Source organism: Leuresthes tenuis, unplaced genomic scaffold (genome assembly GCF_036924035.1).
Source record: "Leuresthes tenuis unplaced genomic scaffold, fLeuTen1.0.hap1 SCAF_1, whole genome shotgun sequence".
Classification (NCBI taxonomy): Eukaryota; Metazoa; Chordata; class Actinopteri; order Atheriniformes; family Atherinopsidae; genus Leuresthes; species Leuresthes tenuis.
Window position 1 is genome coordinate 12,078,872 of NW_027325355.1, and position 25,553 is coordinate 12,104,424.

Genomic DNA, 25,553 nt, shown 5'->3' on the forward strand with positions numbered 1-25,553 from the left:
TTTTACGCATGCCTATGTGCGTCTGGCACATGCGTCTTCGGGCGCTCCCACGTTGGTTTGTGGATGAAAGCTATATGTTCAGCTGTAATGTCATGTAAAAACAATCTCTACATGACATTTACTCCCAGGTGTGACCAGTTAGGTCCTTAAGATATCAACAGGCTGTATAAAGCCTTGCGCAACGGCTGTGTGTTTGTGCCAAATGCGCAAAGCCCCTCCGCGCTTCCCATAAGTACTCATAAATCACGTGAATTACATGAATAAACGTTTTTACTGCATTTTGTTGTGTTTTATACGTTCTATGCTGTCGTTTCTCTCCTCTCCTATTGGCAAGGCAAGGCAGAGTGCTCGCAACTGTGTCCTGTGCAGTAGCCGTGATCTGTAATTGCAATTATTACTTTTGCATATGATGACAGCGGGCAAAAGACGCATGGGCTCTGTGGAGAGCTCCGCTCCATCTGGCTGCTGTGACAGCTCACTGACACTGTATTTCTGCTTAATCAGTTTCAGTCTCGCCAGAGTTACATTAATATCTGTATTTTTATATTTGACATTTCAGGGGATTTTGATAATAGAATATTAAAGTTTGTTTGCAAGGCTGATATGCCGGCGCAAATACGCGCGCCGGCATATCAGCCTTCATTAGTGTAAAATGTTTTGGGTAAAACATAGGCTATTAAAAGGAACTGTCGGAATGGCGAGATGTCGGAATGGCAGCATGTAACCTCTCCACGCCGCGTGATGCTAACTTAGCCTCGCGCTAACTCACACAGCAAGCTAACTTCCATGGAGCGGCAAAAGTCTAAACATATAAAAACATCACCTCTGCCACCAATGTAACCAAGCTTGCTGGGTTCATTCAACTTAACACTTAAAATAAAAACATTAATGGAGACTGGATACTGAGTTTAACTTTCAGAACCTGCCGCCCCCGTTGTATTACTCCTCCCAGAATGCACTTTTCCAGCAGGACATTTGACATGAGAATACAATACAATACTGTCTGTTACACTTTATTATTAAGGTTAGTCATTTTAAATCAAAGAAAGGGGGATACAAGTGAAAGATATTGGTACGACTGGATTAATATAACCAAGCGTCGCTTTGAAGATACTTTGCCTCTTCACATAACGTGTCCATGGGGTGTTCATGACAGGCAGAGACACAGATGCAGCGTATACTGAGGTTAAAAAATGTGCGACATCTAGTGGTTGTTAGAATAACTGCACGTGAAAAGAAAAATGCTGGCCATGACATATTTATTCTTCTTTTTTAAAAAAAATCCTTAACCACGCTTGTTTTCTAATAATTTATATATATTTTATTACTAATAATTTAGCTAAGTGAAGCTCTTTTCTAAAACCAATCGGAAAGTGACGATGTTTGAAGTGAACTTGTTTGTTTACGTGTAACCGTGGCAACCAACAAAATGGCGTCCATGCGGGGGAGAGTCGCGTTATTTGAACATGCGTTTTAGGCTATACTACCTTTGTTTTGTGACTCTGACCAGTTGATGTTATTGCCTAAATCCAAGTATGAATTGATAAAAAATGTGTTAAAGGAAAGTGTTGATATGTTCTTAAAGAATTTTGAAGCAGTGTCGGTCTCACTTGACTTAAGTCAGTTGGTTGACAGATGAGTTCAAAGGCATTCAAAGGGACGCTACAGATGCCCACAAAAGCACAGGTGTGTCTGCTTGTATGAACATTGGACATCACATCAGTGATGTAAGTTGCTGTACTGTAGAGATTTTTGTGGAGCCCAGGAGGAACACCTGCTCAAAGTTAATGCACCCCGAGCCTCGGGGCTGTTGTAAGATTAAAAAAATGGAGTCCCAAAGCTGTAAGCTCTGGACTCCAGGTGGTGGCTTAATGTCTTCCCCATCTGTCAGGGCATCCTACCGGCCACTTCACTCAGAGGAGAGGAGCGAGACACCGGCCAGCCGCCACGATCCGGGACCGACGGAAGCCGCCCAGGGAGGCTTCGGCGTCGGTCCTGGACCGAAGAGCCGGCCGATGTCCCACCCAGCACGCTCCAGGCCAGGACAGTCTATCAGACTCCATAACTACCACCTGTATCACTGCAGGAGGGGCAGAGCCCACTGCAGAGACCCTGGAAGGAGTCTGATAGAGAGGCGACCCTTCACGGCTCCTCGAGGGAACGTGTAGGATTAAACTTTCAGTAGTCCTACTGGCCCTATTTATATGATTTCTACGTTCGAAATATGATCACATGACCAGTAGACACCGTCACTGTTGCCCCGGTTTTTACCATATATGGAAAAAAAGAACTCACAGAACCTTCCATAAATGGAAATCTGCAAACGTCAAACGAATATCCCCAAAATAGGGGTCTATCAGTGACATGATTGGTCACGTGTGCAGGTGAGGTTGGACGTGCATGCGTCACCCCAGCACCTCCATGCTCCATGGAAACATGGTCGGGATCAACATCAGCCTCTCAAGGCAATTCTGTGGTAAAATAGAGGAAACATGTCACAGTTCATGTTCATGTCACAGTTTATGTTTTAATAGTCTTGCTTTCAGGTTATGTTCAAGTCATGCTTGTTCATGTTCATGCCTCATAGCCACAGTCTTGTTATCTTGTTATCAAAGTTATTTATTCATAGTCTTGTCACAGTCACAGTTAATCATAGTCTTGTCTTATTTTTTCCATATCCTTGGTTTTTGTTAACGTTAAGTATTTTTGAATCCGGCTCTGTCACGCTTTTTGTTCTTGCTTTTTGCTCCCTGTTTTTTGGAATAAAACTTTTTGTTGAACATAAAGAACTGCATCTGGGTCCTACCTCGCCACGAATCGTGACAAAACATATGGTTCCAGCACCTATAGAATTGGGAGAAATGTGAGAAGTAAGTGAAACACTGATGCTAGTTCATGTTTAACAGCTTTAGCCCATTAAATACACATCTCTTTTAAAGGTTAACTGTTCTGGCCAACTGCTTAATAATACTTTATTTGTTTTATTACGTAGGATAATGTTTTGTCCTTCTTGTGGATTCAGCCTTGAATCAGTTCATGTGGCAAGGACATCAGATTATTGAGTCCTGATAAGACAACTGAAGGCAGTGTTTAAAAGACATTTTAAATTGGACTTCACAGTATAACTACACATTCATTTGAATACATGACCTCTGAACAACAAGATTATCATTGATCCACTTACTCTCTTAATGAAATCTGATTACACTGTGAATCAGGAAGCACAGTAAGATGTGCAGTGGAGTCATTACACAACTCTGGGAGTTTAAAAGAGAAGCAGAGGCAATCACACTTCCACCACTGAAAATGTTCCACTTTGGCAAAGGTGAAAGGTTGGGAAAGCCAGCAATTTGGTCCACTTCAAACTTTGTGTCATGACAGCTTTCTGATACCATTTCTATTTAGAATTCCAGAGGTCCCATTTTTAGATTGAGAATGCTTCGTCATTGGAGAGCCTGCAGGACCTGATCGTACACAGCAGCACCATGCTGCAGACTGCAGGGTGTTTTAAACGTGTTGGGTCAATGGAGGAAAAGCGTTCAGTTATCAATGATTACCTTCAGTGGTATTTAATTGATAAGAACCACACAGCATTTGAAAGGTAGTTTATTTTATTGCTCTTGCCCAGAAAGAGTTAAACATGTGACTGACTGTTAGTTAAAATCCTCTGTATTATTGCATTATAGCTTCAAAGATGGACTTGACAGCTTGCAGTTTGTCACAGCACTGCAGCAGTATCCTACAGTCCTGACCCCTGTTCTGTCACTCAAGTGAAAAGTTATCTGCCACAGACACGGAAAACTTATTCCAACCCCAGCTTAGTCCTGCCTGAAGTAACAAGAGGAAAACAAGAAGTTTGTGGGCAGACTGCCTTCTGACTGCGAAGGTTGGTCAGTTTAATCTTTATCAACATAAAATATCATCCCAAGTCTTGTTTTAGATTGACATTTTCAGTAAATTAGTCCAAATGCTTTCTACTTTTAGGAGACACTTCAGTGACCCTGGAGGAGATCTTCATGCTTGCCACAGGTGTAGCAGGCAAACCTCCTGCTGGCACGGATCCTGGAGCGTCCCTTCAGCTCCTCACCAGTTCAAACTACCCCATGGCAAATACATGTGCCAACACATTAAAGCCGCCTGTCTCTGATAACTGCAACAGCTTTAAAGCCAACATGAACTTTGGAATTAAGAATTCCTGCTTTGGATGCTTTTAAACACACTGAACTATGAACACCTGAAATGTCCCAAAAGAAAAAGGTTTTGTTCAGGTTGGAGATGTTAAACACTCAGCTTTAAACTCCTGTTTAAACCTCTGTTCTGTCTTCTCTTTTTAAAATCTACAAGGTGCCGGTGTTCCTCTGTGCCGGAGGGTAATGCATAAGAATAAAATGTTTTGCCATCCCAGTTTATTTGTCTAAATGTGAAATGAAGATAAAGTTCAGCCATGTTGTTCAGAGTGATGTAGTTCTCTACAGCAGACTGCCACTGAAGAGATGGTGTCAGAGCACTTTGTCTCTGTGGTTCTTCAAAGGGATGCAGGTCATCGTCCCCAACAGTAACTGGTGGTGCTGCTCAGGGTCTGTGAAGATGCTGAGAATCCACAGTTCATCCCATTGAATCTGGGAAGAAAATACAGAAAAACAACCAGATTTACTTTGTTTTCTCTCCAAGTTTAAATGTTGTTGGCGTTCCCTGCCAGTGATTGGCCAGATTTAGTCAACAAGACTCGTATGCAGAGACACCACAAGACGACATGATAAAAGCTCAAATACACCATCAAATAAATATTAGAACTAAAGTGATGCTGACTGAAGCATGAGTGTAAATTCTCAGACGTAATGACTGATTTTAAAGTGACAGCTTCAAGGAAGAAACTATTTTCTTTTTATATATATATAATTTAAAAAAAGCTCTCTGGTACATATACTGTTTTCTGAGCTTTTACAGCCTCAGTCCAACCTCAGGTTAAACTCATGTAACCATGATTTTCCTGTGAATGCTTCATGTAGATGTAATAAAAGGTCGCCCTGTTGTTTTTGCTTTAACATGGTTTGCAGTGTTCACCTGTGAGACAAATGATACATCACCTCTGCTCATCCAGATGTTCAGTTAGACTGCCGAACAGCACGGATAACGTGAGCGTTCCAGTGGTGCTTGTATTCATCCAGTTCTTTCTGTCGTGCTCCCAGACGGCTGTACCGCAGCAGCCTTGTGTGTTCGTAGCTGCTTTTGAACAGATGCTTCTCCCTCAAGTCACCAAACAGATCCATCCAAAACTGTGTGTGAGTACGCAAACACACATTTTATTCTGAGGAAATATATCACCTTCCTCCTGTAAAATACAGCTGAATTGCTGCCTGTTGTGTTTTAGGTAGTTTATTATGTAGAAGACATTTAAAATCTTAAGCAGGAACTGAATTGATTCAACATAAAAAAAACACCAAGTAAAAGCGAGCATTGTCTTCATCAGCACAGTCATCTACAGTAAATCCAAAAGTGTGATGTGAAGTAGATAATCAGTGAAGAATGAATATGAGATAAAAACCTTTGTTTGCCAAAGCAGGACCTCCAGCTTTCAGTTCACTGCTCAGATGCTGAAGTGCCATACATGTGACTTCTGGCTCCTGCAAATGCATCTCTGAGCGCTGATCTTAAGGAACGATGAAGTGCAGCCATCAGTCCATTTTCTGCCACAGTCTGTGCGGCGGCGCATTGGAAAAACTCAAAGCTCAGCGACACACTCAATGTCATTTTGAGCACCGACACCAGGATCATTGTTGGACTTTCCACATGTGAGCCACATCATTTTTGTTGAGAAGCCATCGATACGGCCACTTCAGGCAATCCCAAAAGGTTTCAGTTTGTCGTTCCCACCAACATGCCACACTGAACAATACTCTATTCCAGATGTGTCAGGTTCTCTTCTTCTGTTCATCACATCACATCTTCTGACTGTAAAAGAGTACTTTTGTTTCAGAGGCTGCCACATCGCTCTGTAACCTAAAAGCTGCCTGATCCCTGAGGTTCCTCAGAAAAAGCTGCCTGCACAGCAGCAACTGGAGCGTAGTTCGTCCTCTCGGTCAGGTCTGCATTTTGTAGTCTTTTGAAAGTGCTGACACTCACTGAAATGTTGTGCTTGGCTGCCAGTAAGTCCAGCATGATTTCAGAGGCAGGGTCCTCAGTGAAATACTTGTGGATAAGTTCATCCACCACAGCTGCTTCAGGACCTGATGGATGAATATATGAAAACACCACATGAGAAAAAAGTAAATCCACTGCATTTACACTCTTTCGTGTCAGGTTTTAAATGATTATGGATTAACAAAGTAAGAAACTGAACTTTGTAAATGGTTCACTTAGATTCTCATACATTTAGTGTTCATCCCAGTAGCTAAAAAAGAGTAGAGTAAAATGCCACCCTAAGTAGTGGAATTTGACATTTTATGTTGAGGGTGCCTCTCTGTTTTTCTGAATGTATTATTCTTCATCTGTTGCATTTAACATAAGCTATATGTTTTGAGTTTATTTGTTTTGAGGTATTCTCAATAATAATTCACAGTACAATGAAGAAATCCATAATCTTTAAGAAGATGATCAAAATATACCTTCCTCTTGAAGATTTCTGCATCATGAGCCACAGTGTGACAGGACAGGCTGAAGATTTATTCCACAAAATGGACAAAACATCATCTGGTAAAATACAAAGGGGAAAGGACTCTTAGCTTACACATGATGGTAATTTGCTGTGTAAAGTTGAGAAACTAATACTCATCTCACTGATAAAACAGTGATAACAGCACAGTTAATAAACATCCAGCATCAGTGTCTCACTTCCTTCTCAAACTTTTCCTAATTTCCCTCTCTTTATCCATTAAAACCTGAAAACTGCCCAATTGAGTTGTGGCTTGTTGTATTGCTTTTGTATTCTTTGACACTTCAGGGCCACCGTAGAGACCGCCTGGGAATACCAGCTGCTGTATTCGTGGCACCTCATTTAAGTCAGTCTGTTCTAACAGCTTCCAGCACTGCTCAGCTCACAGACTTCATCTGTCTGAATTCTTCTGGAAAACAAACACAAATTTTATTCTCTCACCTTCTCAATTCTCTGTATTGTTGAGGATGGTGAGAAGGGAAGAGTGAGGGGTTTCCTCTGAAAGTCCACTGTCATCTCTACAGTGTTGAGCGGGTTCAGCTCTGGGTGGTTCTGACTGCCCAGAGGACCAGGCTGGACCCTGCTTGGCTTCCAAGATCAGGTGTGTTCAGGGAGGTGTGGCTGTAAGCAACAGTCACTGTGACAAATATGGATTATATAGGTGCTGGAACCATGTTTCCTCTATTTTAAATCAGAGTTTATTTGAGAGGCTGATGCTGATCCTGCACATGTTCTTCTCTCACATGTTGGTTCTCTTCAGCTGAAAGTGAGACTCTCAGATAACTTAGTGTCTGTCGACCTCTTCTGTTCCCTGTGTGTAGTTTTGTGTTCATCGTCACACAGAGAGACATCCATCCATCCATTTTCTATACTGTCAATCGGGTAGCGGGTGGGCTGGGGCCTATCCCAGCAGTCATCGGGCGAAGGGCGGGGTACCCTGGACAGGTCGCCAGTCCATCACAGGGCCACATAGAGGCAAACAACACAAACAACCATGCACGCTCACACTCACTCCTAAGTGAGTTAAGAGAGATAAGTGATCACTTCTCTCGCTTATGGCCGTACTGCCCTGAACACACCTGACCTCATCTGAGCTCAGAATCTAACCAGGATTGGGCCTGGTCACTTAGATGGGAGACTGCCTGGGAACAACAGGTGCTGAAAGCTCTTTTGCTTCTCTTCAAAAACCAAAGAGGAAGCTGATGTCCCATTGAACTTCATATTAAGTTTGAAATTATCTCAACAACTTTCCCATTTTTCTCCAAAGACTGTGAATGAGAGCACACACAAATCATGGCATCTCATATAAGTCAGTCTGTTCTAACAGTTTCCAGCAGTGCTCAGCTCACAATGACTTCATCTGTCTGAATTCTGAGAAGTTAAAACATTTATAAAAAGTATTCCATCGAAATAATACCAAGAAAACTGAGCTTTTCCTGATAAGTTCAGGAAACTTTAGTGATATTAGGTAACTTTCCTCAAACAGATCGGTCAACATGTCTTGTACTGAAGTTACTGCATAAAGTCTCATATTATATTTAAAGTCTACTTTCATCAACTAAAAAGAGGTTGAGAAACAATCAATTCAAAGTCATCATAGCATATATAGACACTTGCTGTGTCTTTAAAGTTTGCTGCTCATACACAGAAGGTGGTTTGAAGAACTATTTTAATAGATTAAATGATGGACCCCATATAGTTTAGTCCCCAGAATGACCGAGATCATACATTTACAAGCACATAACATGTTCCTTAATATTAGTTTACTTCTTTTATAAATACTACTTGGATATAGTATATAGCAGAGTGTTAAAGCTGTTTCTCTTGGTTTCTGTGGTGTGTGACTTCCTCTCAGGAACACAGACAGCACGCAGACACATGTGACATCATGAACAGAGAAGGAATATTTCTGTGAAACATTAAAGCTGTAACGGATCAAATACAGGTGCAGATGAACAGGTTTTCATTGTAATCACACATGATGTTCAATACACACATACAGCAATCTGTTGTATTTTTGTACTGTGCTGTATCTTTTAAAATGGCTTCATGTTTAATATTCTATAGCAGCGAGCAGTTAATAATGCACAGACATGAGAAATTCAAAGGAGAGTCTTTGGAGTCTTCACTCCTGGACCTGTTGCCTAGGCGACCTGACCTCAGGTAATTATCGATTGTTGAAACAATGTCAATAAAATCTCCTTTAACTGTGAAGGAAGTGGAGTCTTTATTGATGGAAATGTGTCGCCCTCTGGCGGTGAAAATATAAATAGCATCATGTCAGTTTGGGAGTGTTTTTAAACGACTGAATACTTTGGTAGATTTCTTATCATTGTAATAATGAGCAACTGGACTTTCTGAATATTTCAGATTTTCTCATCTGAAAGATGTCTTCAGCTTTAACTAGTTGGTGACTGTCGGCTGATCAGCAGCTTAAAGACTATTCACACTTGGCAGGTCTGTACGGTCACACTGACACACCTCAGTCCAAACCATCTGTTTTCTTTGTCCAGAATGTGGACATTACTGTCCTCAAAAGAGTGTCCCTTCACCTTAAGATGGAGGTGAACCGCTTAGCCTTCAAACTGCACATCTGTATCTGTCAGATAAAAATATGATGACTCTACAGAAACGGACATTCAGGACCAGAGGGTGAAGAACTTAGAAGATGGGGACCTCACCCAACCAGAAAAGGATGTTTGCAGCAAAGCACTCAGTTTGGCCATTTCTCCACAACAGCTGCCAGTAGTGGACCTCATCACAGCTACTGAATCTGTGATAAGGACTGACAACATCTCAGAAGAAGGCAGAAACAAGCTCAGGAGGAGGAGGAGAGACACTCTGAGGAGGAACAACACAAACTGATCCCCAAACAGAACATGAAATGACGCAAACAAATAAACGGAGTCCAAAGGGATGCTGAACTTTGATGTCTGAATCCAGATGTTGTCAGTAAGAAATGTGGATTAGAACACGTAGAAAAACTGAACAAATAGTGTTGAAGCTGCTTCACAAGGTGATGGAAATATTAACATATTCACAAATATATCAGGTGTGAGTGTTGAGATTAAAACAAGATGTGATTTGTTCTGCAGGAACTGCCTCATTAACAAGCTTCTGCTCTCAAACTGCACAGATCTGAGCGCAGAATGGGATTTGTTGAATTTTTGGACATTTTCTGACCTTCCCATCAAACTGAAAATAATAATTGGACAACACACTAAAACACACATTTCTCGTGTAAATTAAACTTGTCCTGAGAGAAGTGGGTGCAGAATATTGAAAATACAGCCCCTAAACAGACATAAAAAGATCACACCAGCTTCTCAATGAGGAACATACATGTACATGTACCAGTTAAAGTCAGTTTTTGACACATTTATTTTGCTTTTGATACATAATTCTTGTTCTGACGATCAACATATTTCATTCACAGCAAGTTGTGTCCCTCCACACATGTGCAACACTTTTACCAAAACCAGTTCAACGTGGCATCAGAAAATAAACCGCGAGTGACACGACCAACAGGAAATGACATCATCAAGCCATGTGCTAACTAACACAATGAATAGAGCAAAACTAAGTCAGTAATGATGTGTAAAATGTAATTAATCCCACAGCACTTTACACTATGAAAGTATACGTGGATGTGCACAGAAAAGTGAACATCTGCACAAAGATGTCCCGGTTATCAGATTTCTATGGAACATTTTACTGATCTGATCTGCATGCAGTTCTGTCTTCACCCAGCTGTCTGTTTGACTGATTAAAGGAGAAAAGTGCTGATATGTTGGCAGCCCGTTAGCCATGGTTTGGTGAGGCAGAGTAAAGCTGTTCTCTGTGCAGCATCTACAGTGGAAGTACAGCAGATGTAGGGGTGCACAGTGTAAAACAGCTGTGTTAACAGCTGGTTTACTCCCCTGTTACTCGTGTCCTCTGCAGTGTGTTTGGGATAATGTGGGATGGGAATGTGTGGGCGAGCTGCTTCTGGGTTTTAGCTGTTCAGGAAACGGCTTTAAGGTTGATGGTGTGGTTTTGTAAATTTAACTCTTTATAATCAAGTGTTTGTAAGAATGAATGCGTACAGGAAATACTCAGAATATTTTGTATTGTGAAACTATTTTGTAAAACAGAGACACCTCCTCTGTAAGGATGTGGTTTGGCACCGTCAGTGGTCAGTTAGTTCGTTAAGGCCTGCTGATGGTGGAGGATGATCATGTCCCATTATGCCTCCATGCTGTTCTTGGCTCTGTGCACCTTTTCTAGATCAATAAAACAAATACTTTTGCACCATATTCTGTTTCTGCATTGCTGTCATCAGCTGCTCAGAAGCTGCCTGGTTACAGTCCTCTGATATATTTAGTTTCTCTGATCTTTTCCAAAGTGTTTGAGACCCTCCACCCATTGCACCGTCACCTTTATTACAGAAAGAAGACAAAAGTCTTTATTTAGATTATTCTCCAGTAGAACATAAAAGAATAATAACATCAGTAATTTCAAAAGAGCAAAAAAGCATAACATTCTGAAGGTTTTCACTTCAAATATCAACATGTTTGACTTAATTTATATTTTACATCATTAATTATTATTGAGGTAATTAAATGTTAGTAATTTTATTTAACTTACATGTTAAAGTTACTGTTAAAGTCCAAATGTTGTTTGTAAAGGATCATTTCAGTCCTCTTTGTGAGTGTTCAACAACAACATTTAGCAACTTTCTGCCATCAGAAACTAGTTCCAGTCCAGTTGTCCTTTCATCATCAAACAGGAAGTGAATGTGGAGAAACATCAGGATGAACCCTGGCTGCTCACCGAACTTCTGCTCATTGGAGCAGAATCAGTGAAGATCTGTCAGCTGGTTGGAAATTCATCTTGGCTGATTGCAGCTCAGTGATTCCTCTCTGATATCACAGTTTGTCACATGTGCAGCAAACTAACTGCAGCTGGCATGAACTGAATGGTCTCAGTTGAAGTGAGCTGTAGAGAAACACAACATACTGATATTCAGTGTGAAGCTTTGACTGGAAACACACAGAAAAACAACATCCTGGAAGAATGGCAGCTTCCATCTTTAAAGGACTGGAAGAGGAAGAAGTTTCCAAGGAATCATTTAGAAGAGTTTCAAACAGAAACTGACTGAATCCATGAATCTGAAAAGGTGTTTCTGAGTGAAAGAGACAGACATGTACAGACTGAACTATATGTTCAACAGTGATTCTCTGACAGGAGGAAACTCTTTAAACTTAACACAGAGACACTGAGGAACCAGGATACCAGACTGTAAATCCAGGATGCAGAGGTTCTTCAGTGAATGTGGTGTTGAAGGTGTGGAGGTGGATCAGTGTGTCAGAGGAGACTCTGTAGAAGGACAGAGTGCCAGCAGGACGGTCCACATACACTGCTGCTCTGTTAGAGACAGAGGAGGAGGAGGAGGAGATGGGTGTTCTTCTGTTATTGTGCCAGACAGAGTAAACTTCATCAGAGCACCTCAGACTCCAGGACTGATCATTCCATCCAAACACACAGTCTCTGTCTCCTCTCCTGCTGATTCCTCTGTAACTCACTGATATATAAGCTTCTCCTCTCCACTCGACCTCCCAGTAACAGCGACCAGTCAGAACATTTCTACACAGCACCTGAGGATACCAGCCATCAAATCTGTCTGGATGATCAGGATATGACTGAACCTCCTCCACAAGTGTCACCTTCCTGTTGTTGTCAGACAGTTTCAGTTTTCTGTTCACTGTGTTTGTGTCGATTGTGAGTTGACAGGAATCTGATGGAGAGAACAAACACAATCCAGCTGCAGTTATTGATCTATCATCTGTTCACTTTGATCAATGAGTGATGTGACAGTGTGAAGATGGTTGGATGTCATGAATCAGATGAAGAACACACTTACACTTCCTCAGACCTGGTGTCAACCATCGTTCTCCAGCAGGCTCCACCCTGAAAGGAGGACGGGGGTCAGAGGTCAGAAAAATGAGGAAAGAAAAGAAAGTGAAGAAAGAGAAGAACGATGGATGGAAGCTTCATTTTGAGGTTTAAAAGCACCAAATGTTTTCTGCAGTCAGATTATGGAGATTAGGTTTCTGTCTCTGAATTCAATTCTTCAAGTTTGGAAGAATTTTCACTGATTTTTCACTCATTTCTGAATCCAAATATGAGCTTTAAAAATTCTAATGAAATCACTTCAGTTTCTGACATCATGGTCTCTCCTGATGGTCACATTGTTTCTGCTGACTCCTCCTCTCAGTGTGTTTCAGGGCAGCCAAACATCCAGATCCTTGCTCAGACCCATTGGTCCATCTGAATGCTGCACAGCCAACCAGGGGAAGACATTCATCTAGAAAAGTTAGACTGGAAACACTCCCCTCATTCCACCCTCCACATTGAACATTAAAGGCTCAGAATAAGATCAGAGGAGATTCTATAGTCATTGGAAGTAAATTAGCTGCCAGGTGTTGTGATTTTATTGATCAGAATCACTCATTTATTTCAGCCTGATCACTTTTCAGGAATCTGAAACAGACTGAAAAGCCTCCAGCCTCTTCCTCTCCTTCCCCCAGTGTCCCTCTCTTCCTGTTTCTCTGGAATTCCTTGGATAGTGTTTATTGGATTGTCCCCCACCCGATGGGATGAAGAACAACCAAACGCAGCTCCAGTTCAACTTTGGTCTACTTGGTTCTCATCTGGAAGGACGGTCAGAACCACAGAAGGGCAGAACTCTTTGGACCTGGTACCGTGTGATCTCTGAGAAAGCTCATCTGCTTCCACAGTCTGACTGCTACACACTACACTAACACAATGACATCAGCCACTGGGACACACAAACACAGTCAGATGCAGAGCTATCTGGGCTTAAGACGAGCATCAGCTGTGGAGGAACACCTGAGCACAGAGACTGAACAGCAACACAGAACCACGTTAACAGAGGACACACTCAGTGCACACACACTGGCCACTGAGACGGGCCTCTATCAGAGATCATGGCTCCCTGTGGAGCAGAGAGGATGTACACAGTCCAACAGCAACACTGTGGAGACACAGCTACACTTTCTAACACAATGTGACTCATTCTAACAGCTGCCTGAAAAGGATCTGAAGAAATGTCCCTTCATATACCCACAGTTCTCCTTCTGCCCAGCACGGACAAACTGCCCGTTCTGTTAGGAGAAATGAAGCAGAGCTGGACCAGGCTTTGTCTCTGCTGTGGATGGCTTCAGAGAGCTGTGGAGAACCAAGGACTGGATCTGGTTCTGATTCTGTGCTTTTATAAGGGTCACATCTGTCAGCAGGAACATTCAAACACTGTGAAAAGTCTTCCAGAGCCACGGCAGGATCAGTAACAGAGAATATATGATCAGAGTAATTTCAAACATCCTGTAGATTCAAATGCTTCTCATTTCCTGTACTGACCATTAGAGACTGAGTGATTTTAGTGTCTCTGACACAGGTGATGTAGCAGTGATCACTAACATCACAAACTCCAGAGGCAGGGGATCTGTGTGCTCTGTCAGTAAGTCTGATATCAAGTCATGTGGAGCTCAGAGGATTGTTGAAGTTTGCTCTGGTGGCTTTATCTCTGAGCTGAAACACATCCAGTTCCACACACTGTTCTTTGAATGTGTTGGAGCTGTCAGAGAGCCGGTCCAGCTGAAGATCCCCCATGTGGGCGTATGGAGTGAGGGACACAGGTCTAATCCACATGTGCACATTTCCAGATGTACGGTGAACATGGTTTTATAAATCTTTGTGCTAAGCTAGGCTAACATGTCCTGGACCCATCTCTGTATCTGATCCAGGGTCAGAGGACCAACAGACACTTCTCACTGTTGTTCCTGCAGATGTTCTCCTTGGAGACCTCCTCCACAAATATCTGCTGTTTCTGTTCAACCAGTGTTTCTGCTGTGAGCAAAGGAAAAAGGCTCCTACATGTGTGATTGTTCATGTAACACTCAGCAGGAAGCAAAAACACAGGGCTGAGTGCAGGACAGAGAACATGTTTCCAGCTCTTCCTCCTCTATCAGACATTGTGTGTGGCTGCAGCAGGCCTCTCCATACCTGAGTTTGTGTGGATCCTTCAGTGCAGCCGTCAGCAGCTTCACTCCTGAGTCTCCTGGATGGTTGAAGCTCAGGTCCAGCTCTCTCAGATGGGAGGGGTTGGAGGTCACAGCTTCAGCCAGAGAAGCACAGCCTTCCTCTGTGATCAGACAGCCTGACAGGCTGCAGACACACAAAACAACACAGAAACTCTGAGAGAACTGCTCTGAAACTGAAGCTGAATGTCAGCAAATGTTGACCTGATGATGGAACTGAATAAAAGTCAGAGAATCATCAACTACTGTAACTGGTCCCTCTGAGGACGACTGATGACATCACAATCTATGAAATGTTGAGACATTTCAGTCTGAACCAAACTGGTGGATCAGCTTCAACATTTCAAACTGCAGGAGATATTAACAACATTCAAACATGCTGAAAAGTGTTCATGTTAAAGGAAGAATAAAAACATGCTGCATGCTGAACATGTGACTTCACACACAGAGGAAAATGGTTGAATCTTTAGTCTGCAAACAGGACCTGATTTATGTTCTTTATCTATTTTATGTGATTCATCAGATGTGTTTGAAATAACTTTAAAGATGATTTTCATCATTTTGCTCCAGTAACAAAGAGTTTCAGATAAAATGAGAAGAAAATATGAACAATATTCTGTGACAAACAAAGAGGAAACATGGCAGCAGTGAATGAAAAACCTGGATGAAAAGAAAACCTCTGAGAATATGTTTTATGTTTATGCATTTGGCAGACGATTTTATCCAAAGCGACTTACAGGTAGGCAGGTAGGGTAAGGGGGTCTTGCCTAAGGATATTGTGAATATTTCAACTTTTCACTCTTCACTGTACTCTCACGGTTTCTCTTCACTCTGCACACCTCAGACTTTCAGTACACCCCAAAGTCCTGTCATCTCCACAGATATTCTGCTGACTCTGCAGCTGTTGGCTGTATCAGTCAGCACAGTTACGTGCACATTTGAATGGAGCTTTGCTCACAGCCTGACTGGAGCATTTAACTGGAACACCATCCTTGTAACTGTTCACATGCAGAGGAGCAGAATCCAGTTACTGACTGAAGTCTGTGTGACGCTGCAACTCTGTGGACTAAGTGAGAAACATCTCATAGTTGGAGATTTTCCCAACAGAGCACTTTGTTCTCAGACTGCAGGTTTACTTGTTGTTCCCAGAGTTTCTAAAAGTAGAATGGGAGGCAGAGCCTTCAGTTATCAGGCCCCTCTCTGTGGAACCAGCTGCAAGTTTGGCTTCAGGAAGCAGATACTCTCTCTACCTTTAAGATTAAGCTGAAAACTTTCCTTTCTGATGAAGCTTATAGTTAGGGATGGCTCAGGTGACCCTGAAACATCTCATAGTTATGCTGCTGTAGGCCCAGACTGCTGTGGGTCCTTCCATGATGCACCTCTCCTCCCTCTGCTCTCTTTATTCTCCATGTTCATATGACATCATTGTTGTCATTAACTTGTGTTTCTCTTTCTCAGCAGGTATCTCTGGCCTGGTGTTATGGTACTTGTTGTCCCCTCTTTCCTTTCCTCTCAACCCCCAGCTGGTCGAGGCAGATGGCCACCCTTCCTGGTTCTGATGGAGGTTTCTTCCTGTTAAAAGGGAGTTTTTCTCTCCACAGTCACCTCGTACACGCTCAGGACAGGGGATTAGATCAAAGAGAAGTTTCAGTGCAATAACCATACAGATATCATCACTTTGTTCCAGTGCAGTGTGTCCACATTTAAAGGAGGTTTGATGCTCACATTTAGAGGAAAAAACAGATCATATTTCTGTAAAGTAGTTTACTTTGGGTATGTGATGGATCTCTGTTTTAGGAAATTTACAAATCTGCAGGAATGGAAAGGAGTTAAAGTAAAAGAGCATATGACAATAATTAATGCAACTTGTCTGAAAAGAGGTATGAAGAAGCAAAACGTCTTCCACAAAAATATATGTATACAGATGTACATACACATACCAAACTGTATTCAAACCTATATAACAACAACCCCAGCAGGCCCTTGAGAGACAATCACACCTAAGTACACATTCACACCCTTGTACATCAGCACTCGGAGTACAGAGACCCTCCCCAAACCCACAATCATCTGTGCCACAACCCGACACCACAGTCCCTCTGTCAGGCCCCGCCACCAACCCCAACCCTGCACCACACAGCACCAGGAGGAGGACAAAGTCCCTCAGACCCCCACGAACCAGCCCGGGAGTGAAGTGAAGACACCACATCAACATCATCAGCATCCGAGTCCCCGGCACCAATGCCGGAGAGCCAGCCCAGGCGCACCCAACCCCCCCGGCAGTCACCAAAATCACCAGTTTGAGCCTTTTTTTTTCCCCCAAACAGACATGCTTGGAAATTGATTCAGTTCTTTTTGAAGTTTATTCCAGACCTTCACACCACTGACTGAAATGCACATTGTCTTCATGGTGGTTCGAACCCTAAAGGTTCTGAAGTTAAGGTTTTCCCTGTAATCATAGCCCCCCACTCTATCAGTGAACAGTTTTTGGATATTATCTGGTAGTTGTTTATTTCTAGCTTTATACATCAGCTGAGCAGTTTGAATTTCTACCAGATCTGGGAGTTTGAGGAGGCAAGACTCTATAAATAATAAGTTAGTATGGTCATAGAATCCTGCCTTTGATAACATTCTGAGCCATCAGAGTGGTTCATGAGTTATTTAAGCCAGATAATCAAAAGGCAGAACAGATCAACCTGTTTCATTGATCAAGGTACCTGGAAGCTGGTTTTTTATCCATCTAAGCCAGAATTGTATCAGCTCTCAGCTGAAAAGTTCATGAATCCTTACCTGAGTTTTTCCAGTCTGCAGTTTGAACTCTTCAGTCCAGCAGAAAGCTGCATCACTCCTGAATCCTGCAGGTTGTTGTTACTCAGGCCCAGTTCTGTCAGATTGGAGGACTGTGAGCTGAGAGCTGAGGACAGAGCTTCACAGCTTCTCTCTGAGAGGTTACAGCCACTCAGTCTGAGGAGGAAATGAGATGGAAGGAAATAACTTGATCCATTAATCAATCAAACAACATTCATATTTGATTAGTGGAAGAATTCTGTTTCCCTGTTTGTTTCTGTTGATTTGTCCAAGGAAATAAATTATATGAATAAAATAAAAGAAGCTAAATATAGTTTTGTTTTAGAGTTTCTCATTTTCAAACACAACAAAACAGACAGAAAAACTAAATCTACATCTGTCTAAGCCAGATAACTAATTAATGAGATGGGAGCAAAAACACTTATTAGTTAATCAATCAATTAAACAAATTAATTGTAAAATTGATAAATAACTGTCACCAAGTTCTTCCTAAGAGAAACTGCTGAGTTTCTATTTCCAACAAAGTATCATCTCACATCACTTGTAAGATATTTTATTGTGAACTGACACTTCATAAATAAACTAAAGTTTATTTGAAACTTAGTTTAACGCTGATTCTGAAGTTTTTCACCAGTTAATAAGTAAATAATGTATTTAAAAAGAAATATATCTATGTTTGTACTTACAGAGCTTTGCTGGAGGCTTTGACCACTGGCAGCAGCCTCAGAAGAGCCTCCTCTGAAGCAGAGTATTTCTTCAGGTCAAACACATCCAGATCTTTTCCTGATGACAGTAAGATGAAGACCAGAGCTGACCACTGAGCAGGAGACAGTTTATCTGTGGAGAGACTTCCTGAACTCAGGGACTGTTGGATCTCCTCCACTAGAGAACGATCATTCAGTTCATTCAGACAGTGGAACAGATTGATGCTTCTCTCTGCAGACAGATTCTCACTGATCTTCTTCTTGATGTAATCAACTGTTTCCTGATTGGTCTGTGAGCTACTTCCTGTCTGTGTCAGCAGGCCTCGTAGGAGACTCTGATTGGTCTGCAGTGAAAGACCCAGGAGGAAGCGGAGGAACAGGTCCAGGTGTCCATTTGGACTCTGTAAGGCCTTGTTCACAGCACTCTGATGGAAGAGTCGAAGAGAATCTGCAGATTGATCTTCTCTTGTTTCGGATGTCCAGGAGGTTGTTTGTTGTTCTTTCTGCTGAGTGACACCAGAGAGTAAACCGAACATATTTCTCAAAGACTCAAAGACTCTCAAAGATTTTTGTGCCCTTGCGATATGAGCTGATGATGATGGCTGTTCTTCCATCAGGTTGACTCCAGAGTTGATGAAGGTCAGATGGACATGAAGAGCAGCCAGAAACTCCTGAACACTCAGATGGATGAAGCAGAACACCTTCTCCTGGTACAGCCCTCTCTCCTCTTTAAAGATCTGTGTGAACACTCCTGAGCACACTGAGGCTGCTGAGATATCGATGCCACACTCTGTCAGGTCTGATTCATAGAAGATCAGGTTTCCTTTCTGCAGCTGCTCAAAAGCCAGTTTTCCCAGAGACTCAATCATCTTCCTGCTCTCTGGACTCCAGTGTGGATCTGTCTCAGCTCCTCCATCATACTTGACCTTCTTCACTTTGGCCTGAACCACCAGGAAGTGGATGTACATCTCAGTCAGGGTCTTGGGCAGCTCTCCTACCTCTCTGGTTTTCAACACATCCTCCAGAACTGTAGCAGTGATACAGCAGAAGACTGGGATGTGGCACATGATGTGGAGGCTTTGTGATGTCTGGATGTGGGAGATGATCCTGCTGGCCTGCTTCTTATCTCTGAATCTCTTCCTGAAGTACTCCTCCTTCTGTGGGTCAGTAAACCCTCTGACATCTGTCACCATGCCAACACAGTCAGAAGGGATCTGATTGGCTGCTGCAGGTCGTGTGGTTATCCAGAGGCGAGCAGAGGGAAGCAGTTTCCCCCTGATGAGGTTTGTCAGCAGCACATCCACTGAGGTGGACTCTGTAACATCAGTCAGGGGCTCCTTGTTGTGGAAGTCCAGAGGAAGTCGACACTCATCCAGACCGTCAAAGATGAACACAACCTGGAACTCTTCAAAGCTGCAGATTCCTGCTTCTTTGGTTTCAGTAAAGAAGTGATGAACAAGTTCCACCAAGCTGAACTTTTTCTCTTTCAGCACATTCAGCTCTCTGAAAGTGAATGGAAACATGAACTGGATGTCCTGGTTGGCTTTGCCTTCAGCCCAGTCCAGAGTGAACTTCTGTGTTAAGACTGTTTTCCCAATGCCAGCCACTCCCTTTGTCATCACTGTTCTGATTGGTTCATCTCTTCCAGGTGGGAGTTTAAAGATGTCTTCTTGTCTGATGGTTGTTTCTGCTCTGTCTGCTTTCCTGGATGCTGTTTCAATCTGTCTGACCTCATGTTCATCATTGACCTCTCCAGTCCCTCCCTCTGTGATGTAGAGCTCTGTGTAGATCTGATTCAGAAGGGTTGGGTTTCCTGCTTTAGAAATCCCCTCAAACACACACTGGAACTTCTTCTTCAGAGCAGATTTATGTCGGAAAACTGGTTCAAAAAGTTCTAAATAAAAACAACAAATAAGATCAGTCAATACAATACACAGAAAATCTTCAAACCTTTAATTTATCTGAGAATGAGTATTTGAACATGTGTTGTTCTGTGTGTTGAGACATCAGTCCATCATTTATCCAGCAGGTTAAATCTTTAGAGAAATCCTCTTACTGCTCTGCAGACGGTCAGCCAGCTCCTCCTGCTTCATTCTCCTCAGGAAGTGAACTGTGATCTTCACTAATGCTTCTCTGCTGCTCCTCTGCTCTTCATCCTCATCCTCCCTCTGACTCTCTAAGCATTCTGGGTAAACTGGACTCAGAACCTTCTGGATCTTCTTCAGCTCCTCCTTCACAAAAGTGACCATGTTGTCCTCCAGCAGCTGGAACAGAATACTATATGAATGAGCCAATCAGACTGAAGTCATGGAGCCAAACATCAGATCTGTGTTGGACACACTGACAATCCACTGGTCTACAAAGTGCAGCATGGAGATGACTGTGAACAGAATAGATGGAAAAGTAGTTGTTGTACATGTACAGACCATAAATATGGAGTCCAGCTGTGTTTGATGCTGCTGGGCAGACTGACCACTGGGAACCTCTGAGCTCTGCTGGTCCACTCTGTGGAGGAATCGTGAAGAATGAGCTCACATTCTGTCTGTCCACACAGAGACAAACACAAGGTAAAGCTCCATGAAGTGATGTGTGGATGTGAACAGTGAATCAGAGGACTCCCTGTAGTGGGAAAGCTTTACTAGTCCTGCTGATCCCACTGAGAATCAACGGCTCAGTCTGCAGCTGCTTGGAGCTTTCAGCTCACTTTGGTTGGGTCCAACAGCTCTCAGCAACCCCTTCAGAAAGCTTTCCCTCCCTGCTGAAGTGCCCTGGAGCAAGGCAGCCAGAGCCAGTGTGTGCTTGGATCAGACTGGTTGTATTGGGCAACTCCCAGTGTGAAAGCCTCAGACGATGACTGTACAACATCATCTGATGATTATTTCCCAAAGACAGGAGACAAACTTTCATTGCAGCTTCCAAAAGCTCTGTTTAGTTAACTGGAAGAAGCAGAGTTACTGTCTGTTTACCAAGTTTCATTTCAGTCTTTCAGGACAAACTTTTGTTCTGTTGCTCACTAATTTGAACTTCTCAAAGCTTTAAGCAGCTAACCAGCACCCTGCTGACTGTTCCTCTCCTAAACCTGGAACACATCACACCTCCATCAGCTTGATGTGGTTCAGACGCACAGGTTTTTAATTCTAAATAAATCTATCTGTCCTCCTCCATCCAGCAACACCTGCCACCTGAGTGGAAGTTCCTACCTACACTGTGTTAGAGCCAAAGCACAAAGGTGACACCTGCTGGACCAGCTGGTGTCCTACAAACACTCAGAAACACCTCCTGCAACATCCATTCTTTCCTCTTAGACTGCTGTGTTTGTGGAAAACATCCAACACACACCGCTTCACATATGAACATAGAAATGGATGTGAAACAGAGCTGAGCTCACATTAAACACATGCTGGAATAAAAACTGTTCAAACTGACTCTGCTACATTTCACTCTGTTACAACATTTACACTCAGCTCACCTCTGAAAGGATGGATGTTGGTCTGATTTGAAGACAAGAGGAGGATCCATCGACCGGTCACTCTTCATGGACACACAGCTGGGTTCAGATCCAGGTCTGAGTCTCTGCTGGATCCTGACAGAAAAACACTTGTTTTCTTCAAACTAAAGTATTCAGTGATAGTGTTTGAGTCTGCAGTGAGACGGCCTGTCAAAGAGTCAGTGTGGCTGCTGTGGAACAATGTTACAGCTCCCCCTTGTGGCAGCTCTGCCACTCTGCAGGCAGACGTCAGCAGGTGTGTGAAACTGGAAGCTGGATGTCATTTTACTGAGAGAAAACAGGAAGAATGAAGTTCTGAGCTTTCAGTGTGGTTCTCTGACTCAGTCTTTACTGTTTGTGTGATCAGATTCATTCTGCTCTTTCAGAGACAAACTACAGCTGCACCACACTGGAAAACACCGACTTTGGAATGTTTGATTTTTCTGGAATATAAAGTGTCAGATTAAAAAATGAGATATTTTTTACCAGATAACATGAGCAGGTTTATTAGGAGAGAATTCATAACAGATCAGTTACTAACATTACTGGGTTGATTTGGTCGTTTTGTTCTTGTTTCTTCAGAAGGTCGTTTTAAACTGACGTCATTTAACACAACGCGTGAGAACGTAATATTTCTACATCAGCCGCCCTGTTCACTACATAATCAGCATCCTGTGAAAAAGCCACATCAGTGGACAGATATTCAGCAATATTCTCCCTTTGTTTTAATAAAGAGCTGCAGGACTGAACTAAATGATGCAGCTAATTAGTCTCATCAGAGACATCAAGAACTGATCCAAGTCTCAAGTAATTCAGCTGAAAAATGGTTATCATCTGAAACATGATGCAGCCTCCACTGAATACTGACAGATACTCACTGTTGGGCTGATGGAACATCATGTTGGAAATTAATAAACCAATCCTTTGACTGGTCGCTCTTAAAGGACACACAGCTGGGTTCAGGTTCGGGTTCAGGTTCAGGTTCAGGTTGTTTCCTGTGAATAAAGGTGGTTTGGTGATGTGAGTGCTGAGCTCTGACATGGAGAAGAGTCATGGACAGTTAGAGATGGTCATCTCACCTCTGAGCTTTGCTCTGGCTCTCATGTTCCCCACACAGAGTGGTTTTAGTGTCCTCACACTGATCCATGCTGCTGAATTCACATCAGCTCACACACACTTTCTACCTTCATCTGCAGAGGAAACACAAATCATTCATCTGCACATCAACTCACATCCTCCTCTCCGTGTGTCAGTGGATCTTATGCTCTGATAATAAAGACGTGTTTCAGTAATAAACTCATCAGAAATGTGTTGTTTTAACAGTGGACACATATGTTCGACATTCAGCTTTAAGGGTGAGATGTTAGAGGCTGATCTCACAGCCTGAGCGAAGAAACACGAGTTAGAATTCAGGGTCTGTTCACACAGAAGAACCTCAGAGGAAGCAGGAATACAACATGGCGTCTAACCAAACCGCTGCACGATGTCAGCTTCACATTCTCAGAATAAAACTTGAAGTTAAAGTCCTGCTCTGTGAAAACACACATGAGCTCAGTGAGATGAACTTCATCACACTGTGCACGTGAACATGTCAGTCATTGACTTTAATGGTCTGAAGCAGCTGAAAAAGTGCAGAGCAGTAAGAAATAAGTGAGCTCCTCTGAAATGGAGTCCATGCATAAAGCAGCTCAACATGGAAATGTTCCAGTAAAGCAGAAGTCCTTCATCTATGAAATCTGTGGAACTCTTTCAGGGAGTCCTGGCCAAGATAAGCAGCAATAAATACAGAACACAGGTCCAAAAGCACACAGCTGAAGCACAAACAAAAGACAAAAACAAGTGCATGCAGTGGAGTCGACCTCAAGAACTCTCAGTTTGGATTTAAAAGCGCTCCATGAAATGAGTTCAGTTCATTTTCAGTCTTTCTGCAACATATTCCATGTAACAGGAGCAGAGAGGACAAAAGCCCTTTGACCCGGTTCAGTCCAGACATCTGGAACAGAAAACCACAAATCTTCTGAACGGCCAGGTTACACTCATCAATAATATCTGCCAGCTGTGGGGAGAAGCAGGGGTTTTCTCTCCCCTTAACCCCGTATCTCCTTAAAGGGGCAAATGTATTCACAATGTGCAGAAATCATTCCCCAAAGCATGTCCAAGCTTTCTCTACATCAGGGATCAGTTCTATTTTCTTCCATTTCATATCAGACAGATTGCGATGATCAGCTTGTTCATTAAAGTCTTTAAGACTCCTCTTAGAAATAATAGCAGCTTCAGATTTGGGCACCTTCATGTTTCTAACAAAAGCAACAACACAGAGGTCACTTCAGTCACTGCAGAAGATGCCCACAGATGAGTATTTATGAGGAACATTTGTCAAAATCAAATCAATACAGGAGGACCTCTCAGGGTGGATGGAAAAGAAGAATGGAATCACAGAGTCATTTAAAATCATCTCAAGTTGTTTTAAGCCAGTCCCAATTCAGATCAGCAGCTCAGACAAGCTGACTATAATTCAGGACAGGACTGGACAGAAGATGCTTTAAAGACTGTAATGCTTCCTTGGAGGCAGATGGAGGCCTGTAGCACCCAACAACAGTTACACAGAGGTCCTTAGCAGTTTCCACATTCAGAGCCACACATTCACGTTGTTTCCACATGGATTTAGACAGAACTATAGAGGAATCAACTCTGGATTTAACGGAAGTAGCAACACCGCCACCACAAACACTGCATCCAGTTCTGTTCATATCTTCATCAGGAACAGATTTGGTCAGCCAGGTTACAGAAATTACAACCATGCCTGCATCTGTTGATTTAACCCAAATCCTGACCTCGTCCATCCTGGAGAACAAGCTGCACACATTAAGATGAACAATTTTAGGAGCAGACGAGGATTTAAAGTCAGATGGTGTCTGGATACACTGCAGCTCAGGACCAGGTTAGGTTGCATGTTACCAGATAAGAGAATAATAAGACCATCAACAATGTCTGCCTTGTAACTACATGTTAAAGCTGACATTTGATATGTAGAAACCAAGCAAGATCTCTCACAGAAGGGGAGGTAATTATGCAAAGCTGGCAGGCTTTGAAGTTGGGCTGAGTCTCTGGGCAGATGGGATGATAAGTTCATGTCCTGAGCCAAACAGATCGTACAGTAACTACAGAGCAAGTGCATCCATGAGCAACGTCCAACAGGCTCAACACATTATAGATGTTCTCACCCAGGAACCATCGTTTGCCCCGAAGTGCCACACAGTCAGTAAACTAAAGAAAATCAGAAGAAAAGCTTTTGTCCACAACCGTCAGCTCTTATTAAGGTAGAGTGAATGGATATCAGCAAGCTGTGCAGGCCTCAGATCATCCATGAACAGCCCATCATTTACACCGGACAGGTGGAGTAGAAGAAGAAGACGCTGTGTACAGAGCTGCTGTCTATAAGGTGTGTGTTTCATGTCCAACAGACGTGTCTGAGTCAAACTGTGTGGATTCAGGTATCCTTTGAATGGTGTTATGGTGTTTTTCCCCCCTCTTTTCCCTCTTTTCTGTCTTCTCAAACCCCAGCTGGTCGAGGCGGATGGCCACCCTTCCTGCGTCTGGTTCTGCCAGAGGTTTCTTCCTGTTAAAAGGGAGTCGTTCCTTTCCACAGTCGCCTCAGGCACGCTCAGGATGGGAGATTGGACTGAAGACAGTTTTCGGTGCAATCTGTTGGTTTCCTTAGCTAGGATATTATTTTTTGAATTGGCTCTATATGAATTAATTGGATTATGATTACAATTAATTGAATTCCAATTGGCTTGAAT

At 42.7% G+C, this 25,553-nt stretch overlaps 2 protein-coding genes across 2 annotated transcripts in view; both read right to left on the reverse strand.

Moving 5' to 3' along the window:
- The window catches only part of LOC140291809 (NLR family CARD domain-containing protein 3-like), a 562,338-nt gene that overhangs the window by 80,318 nt on the left and 456,467 nt on the right, over window positions 1-25,553 (reverse strand). The window lies entirely within an intron of this gene.
- Window positions 11,295-16,966, reverse strand: LOC140295632 (stonustoxin subunit alpha-like). The gene is made up of 4 exons (XM_072379670.1): window positions 16,778-16,966; window positions 14,717-14,937; window positions 12,555-12,601; window positions 11,295-12,428 (listed from the first exon to the last, which is right to left on the reverse strand). The coding sequence occupies exons 1-4, from the start codon at window positions 16,964-16,966 to the stop codon at window positions 11,896-11,898; spliced, it is 990 nt and encodes a 329-aa protein (XP_072235771.1). The 3' UTR covers window positions 11,295-11,895.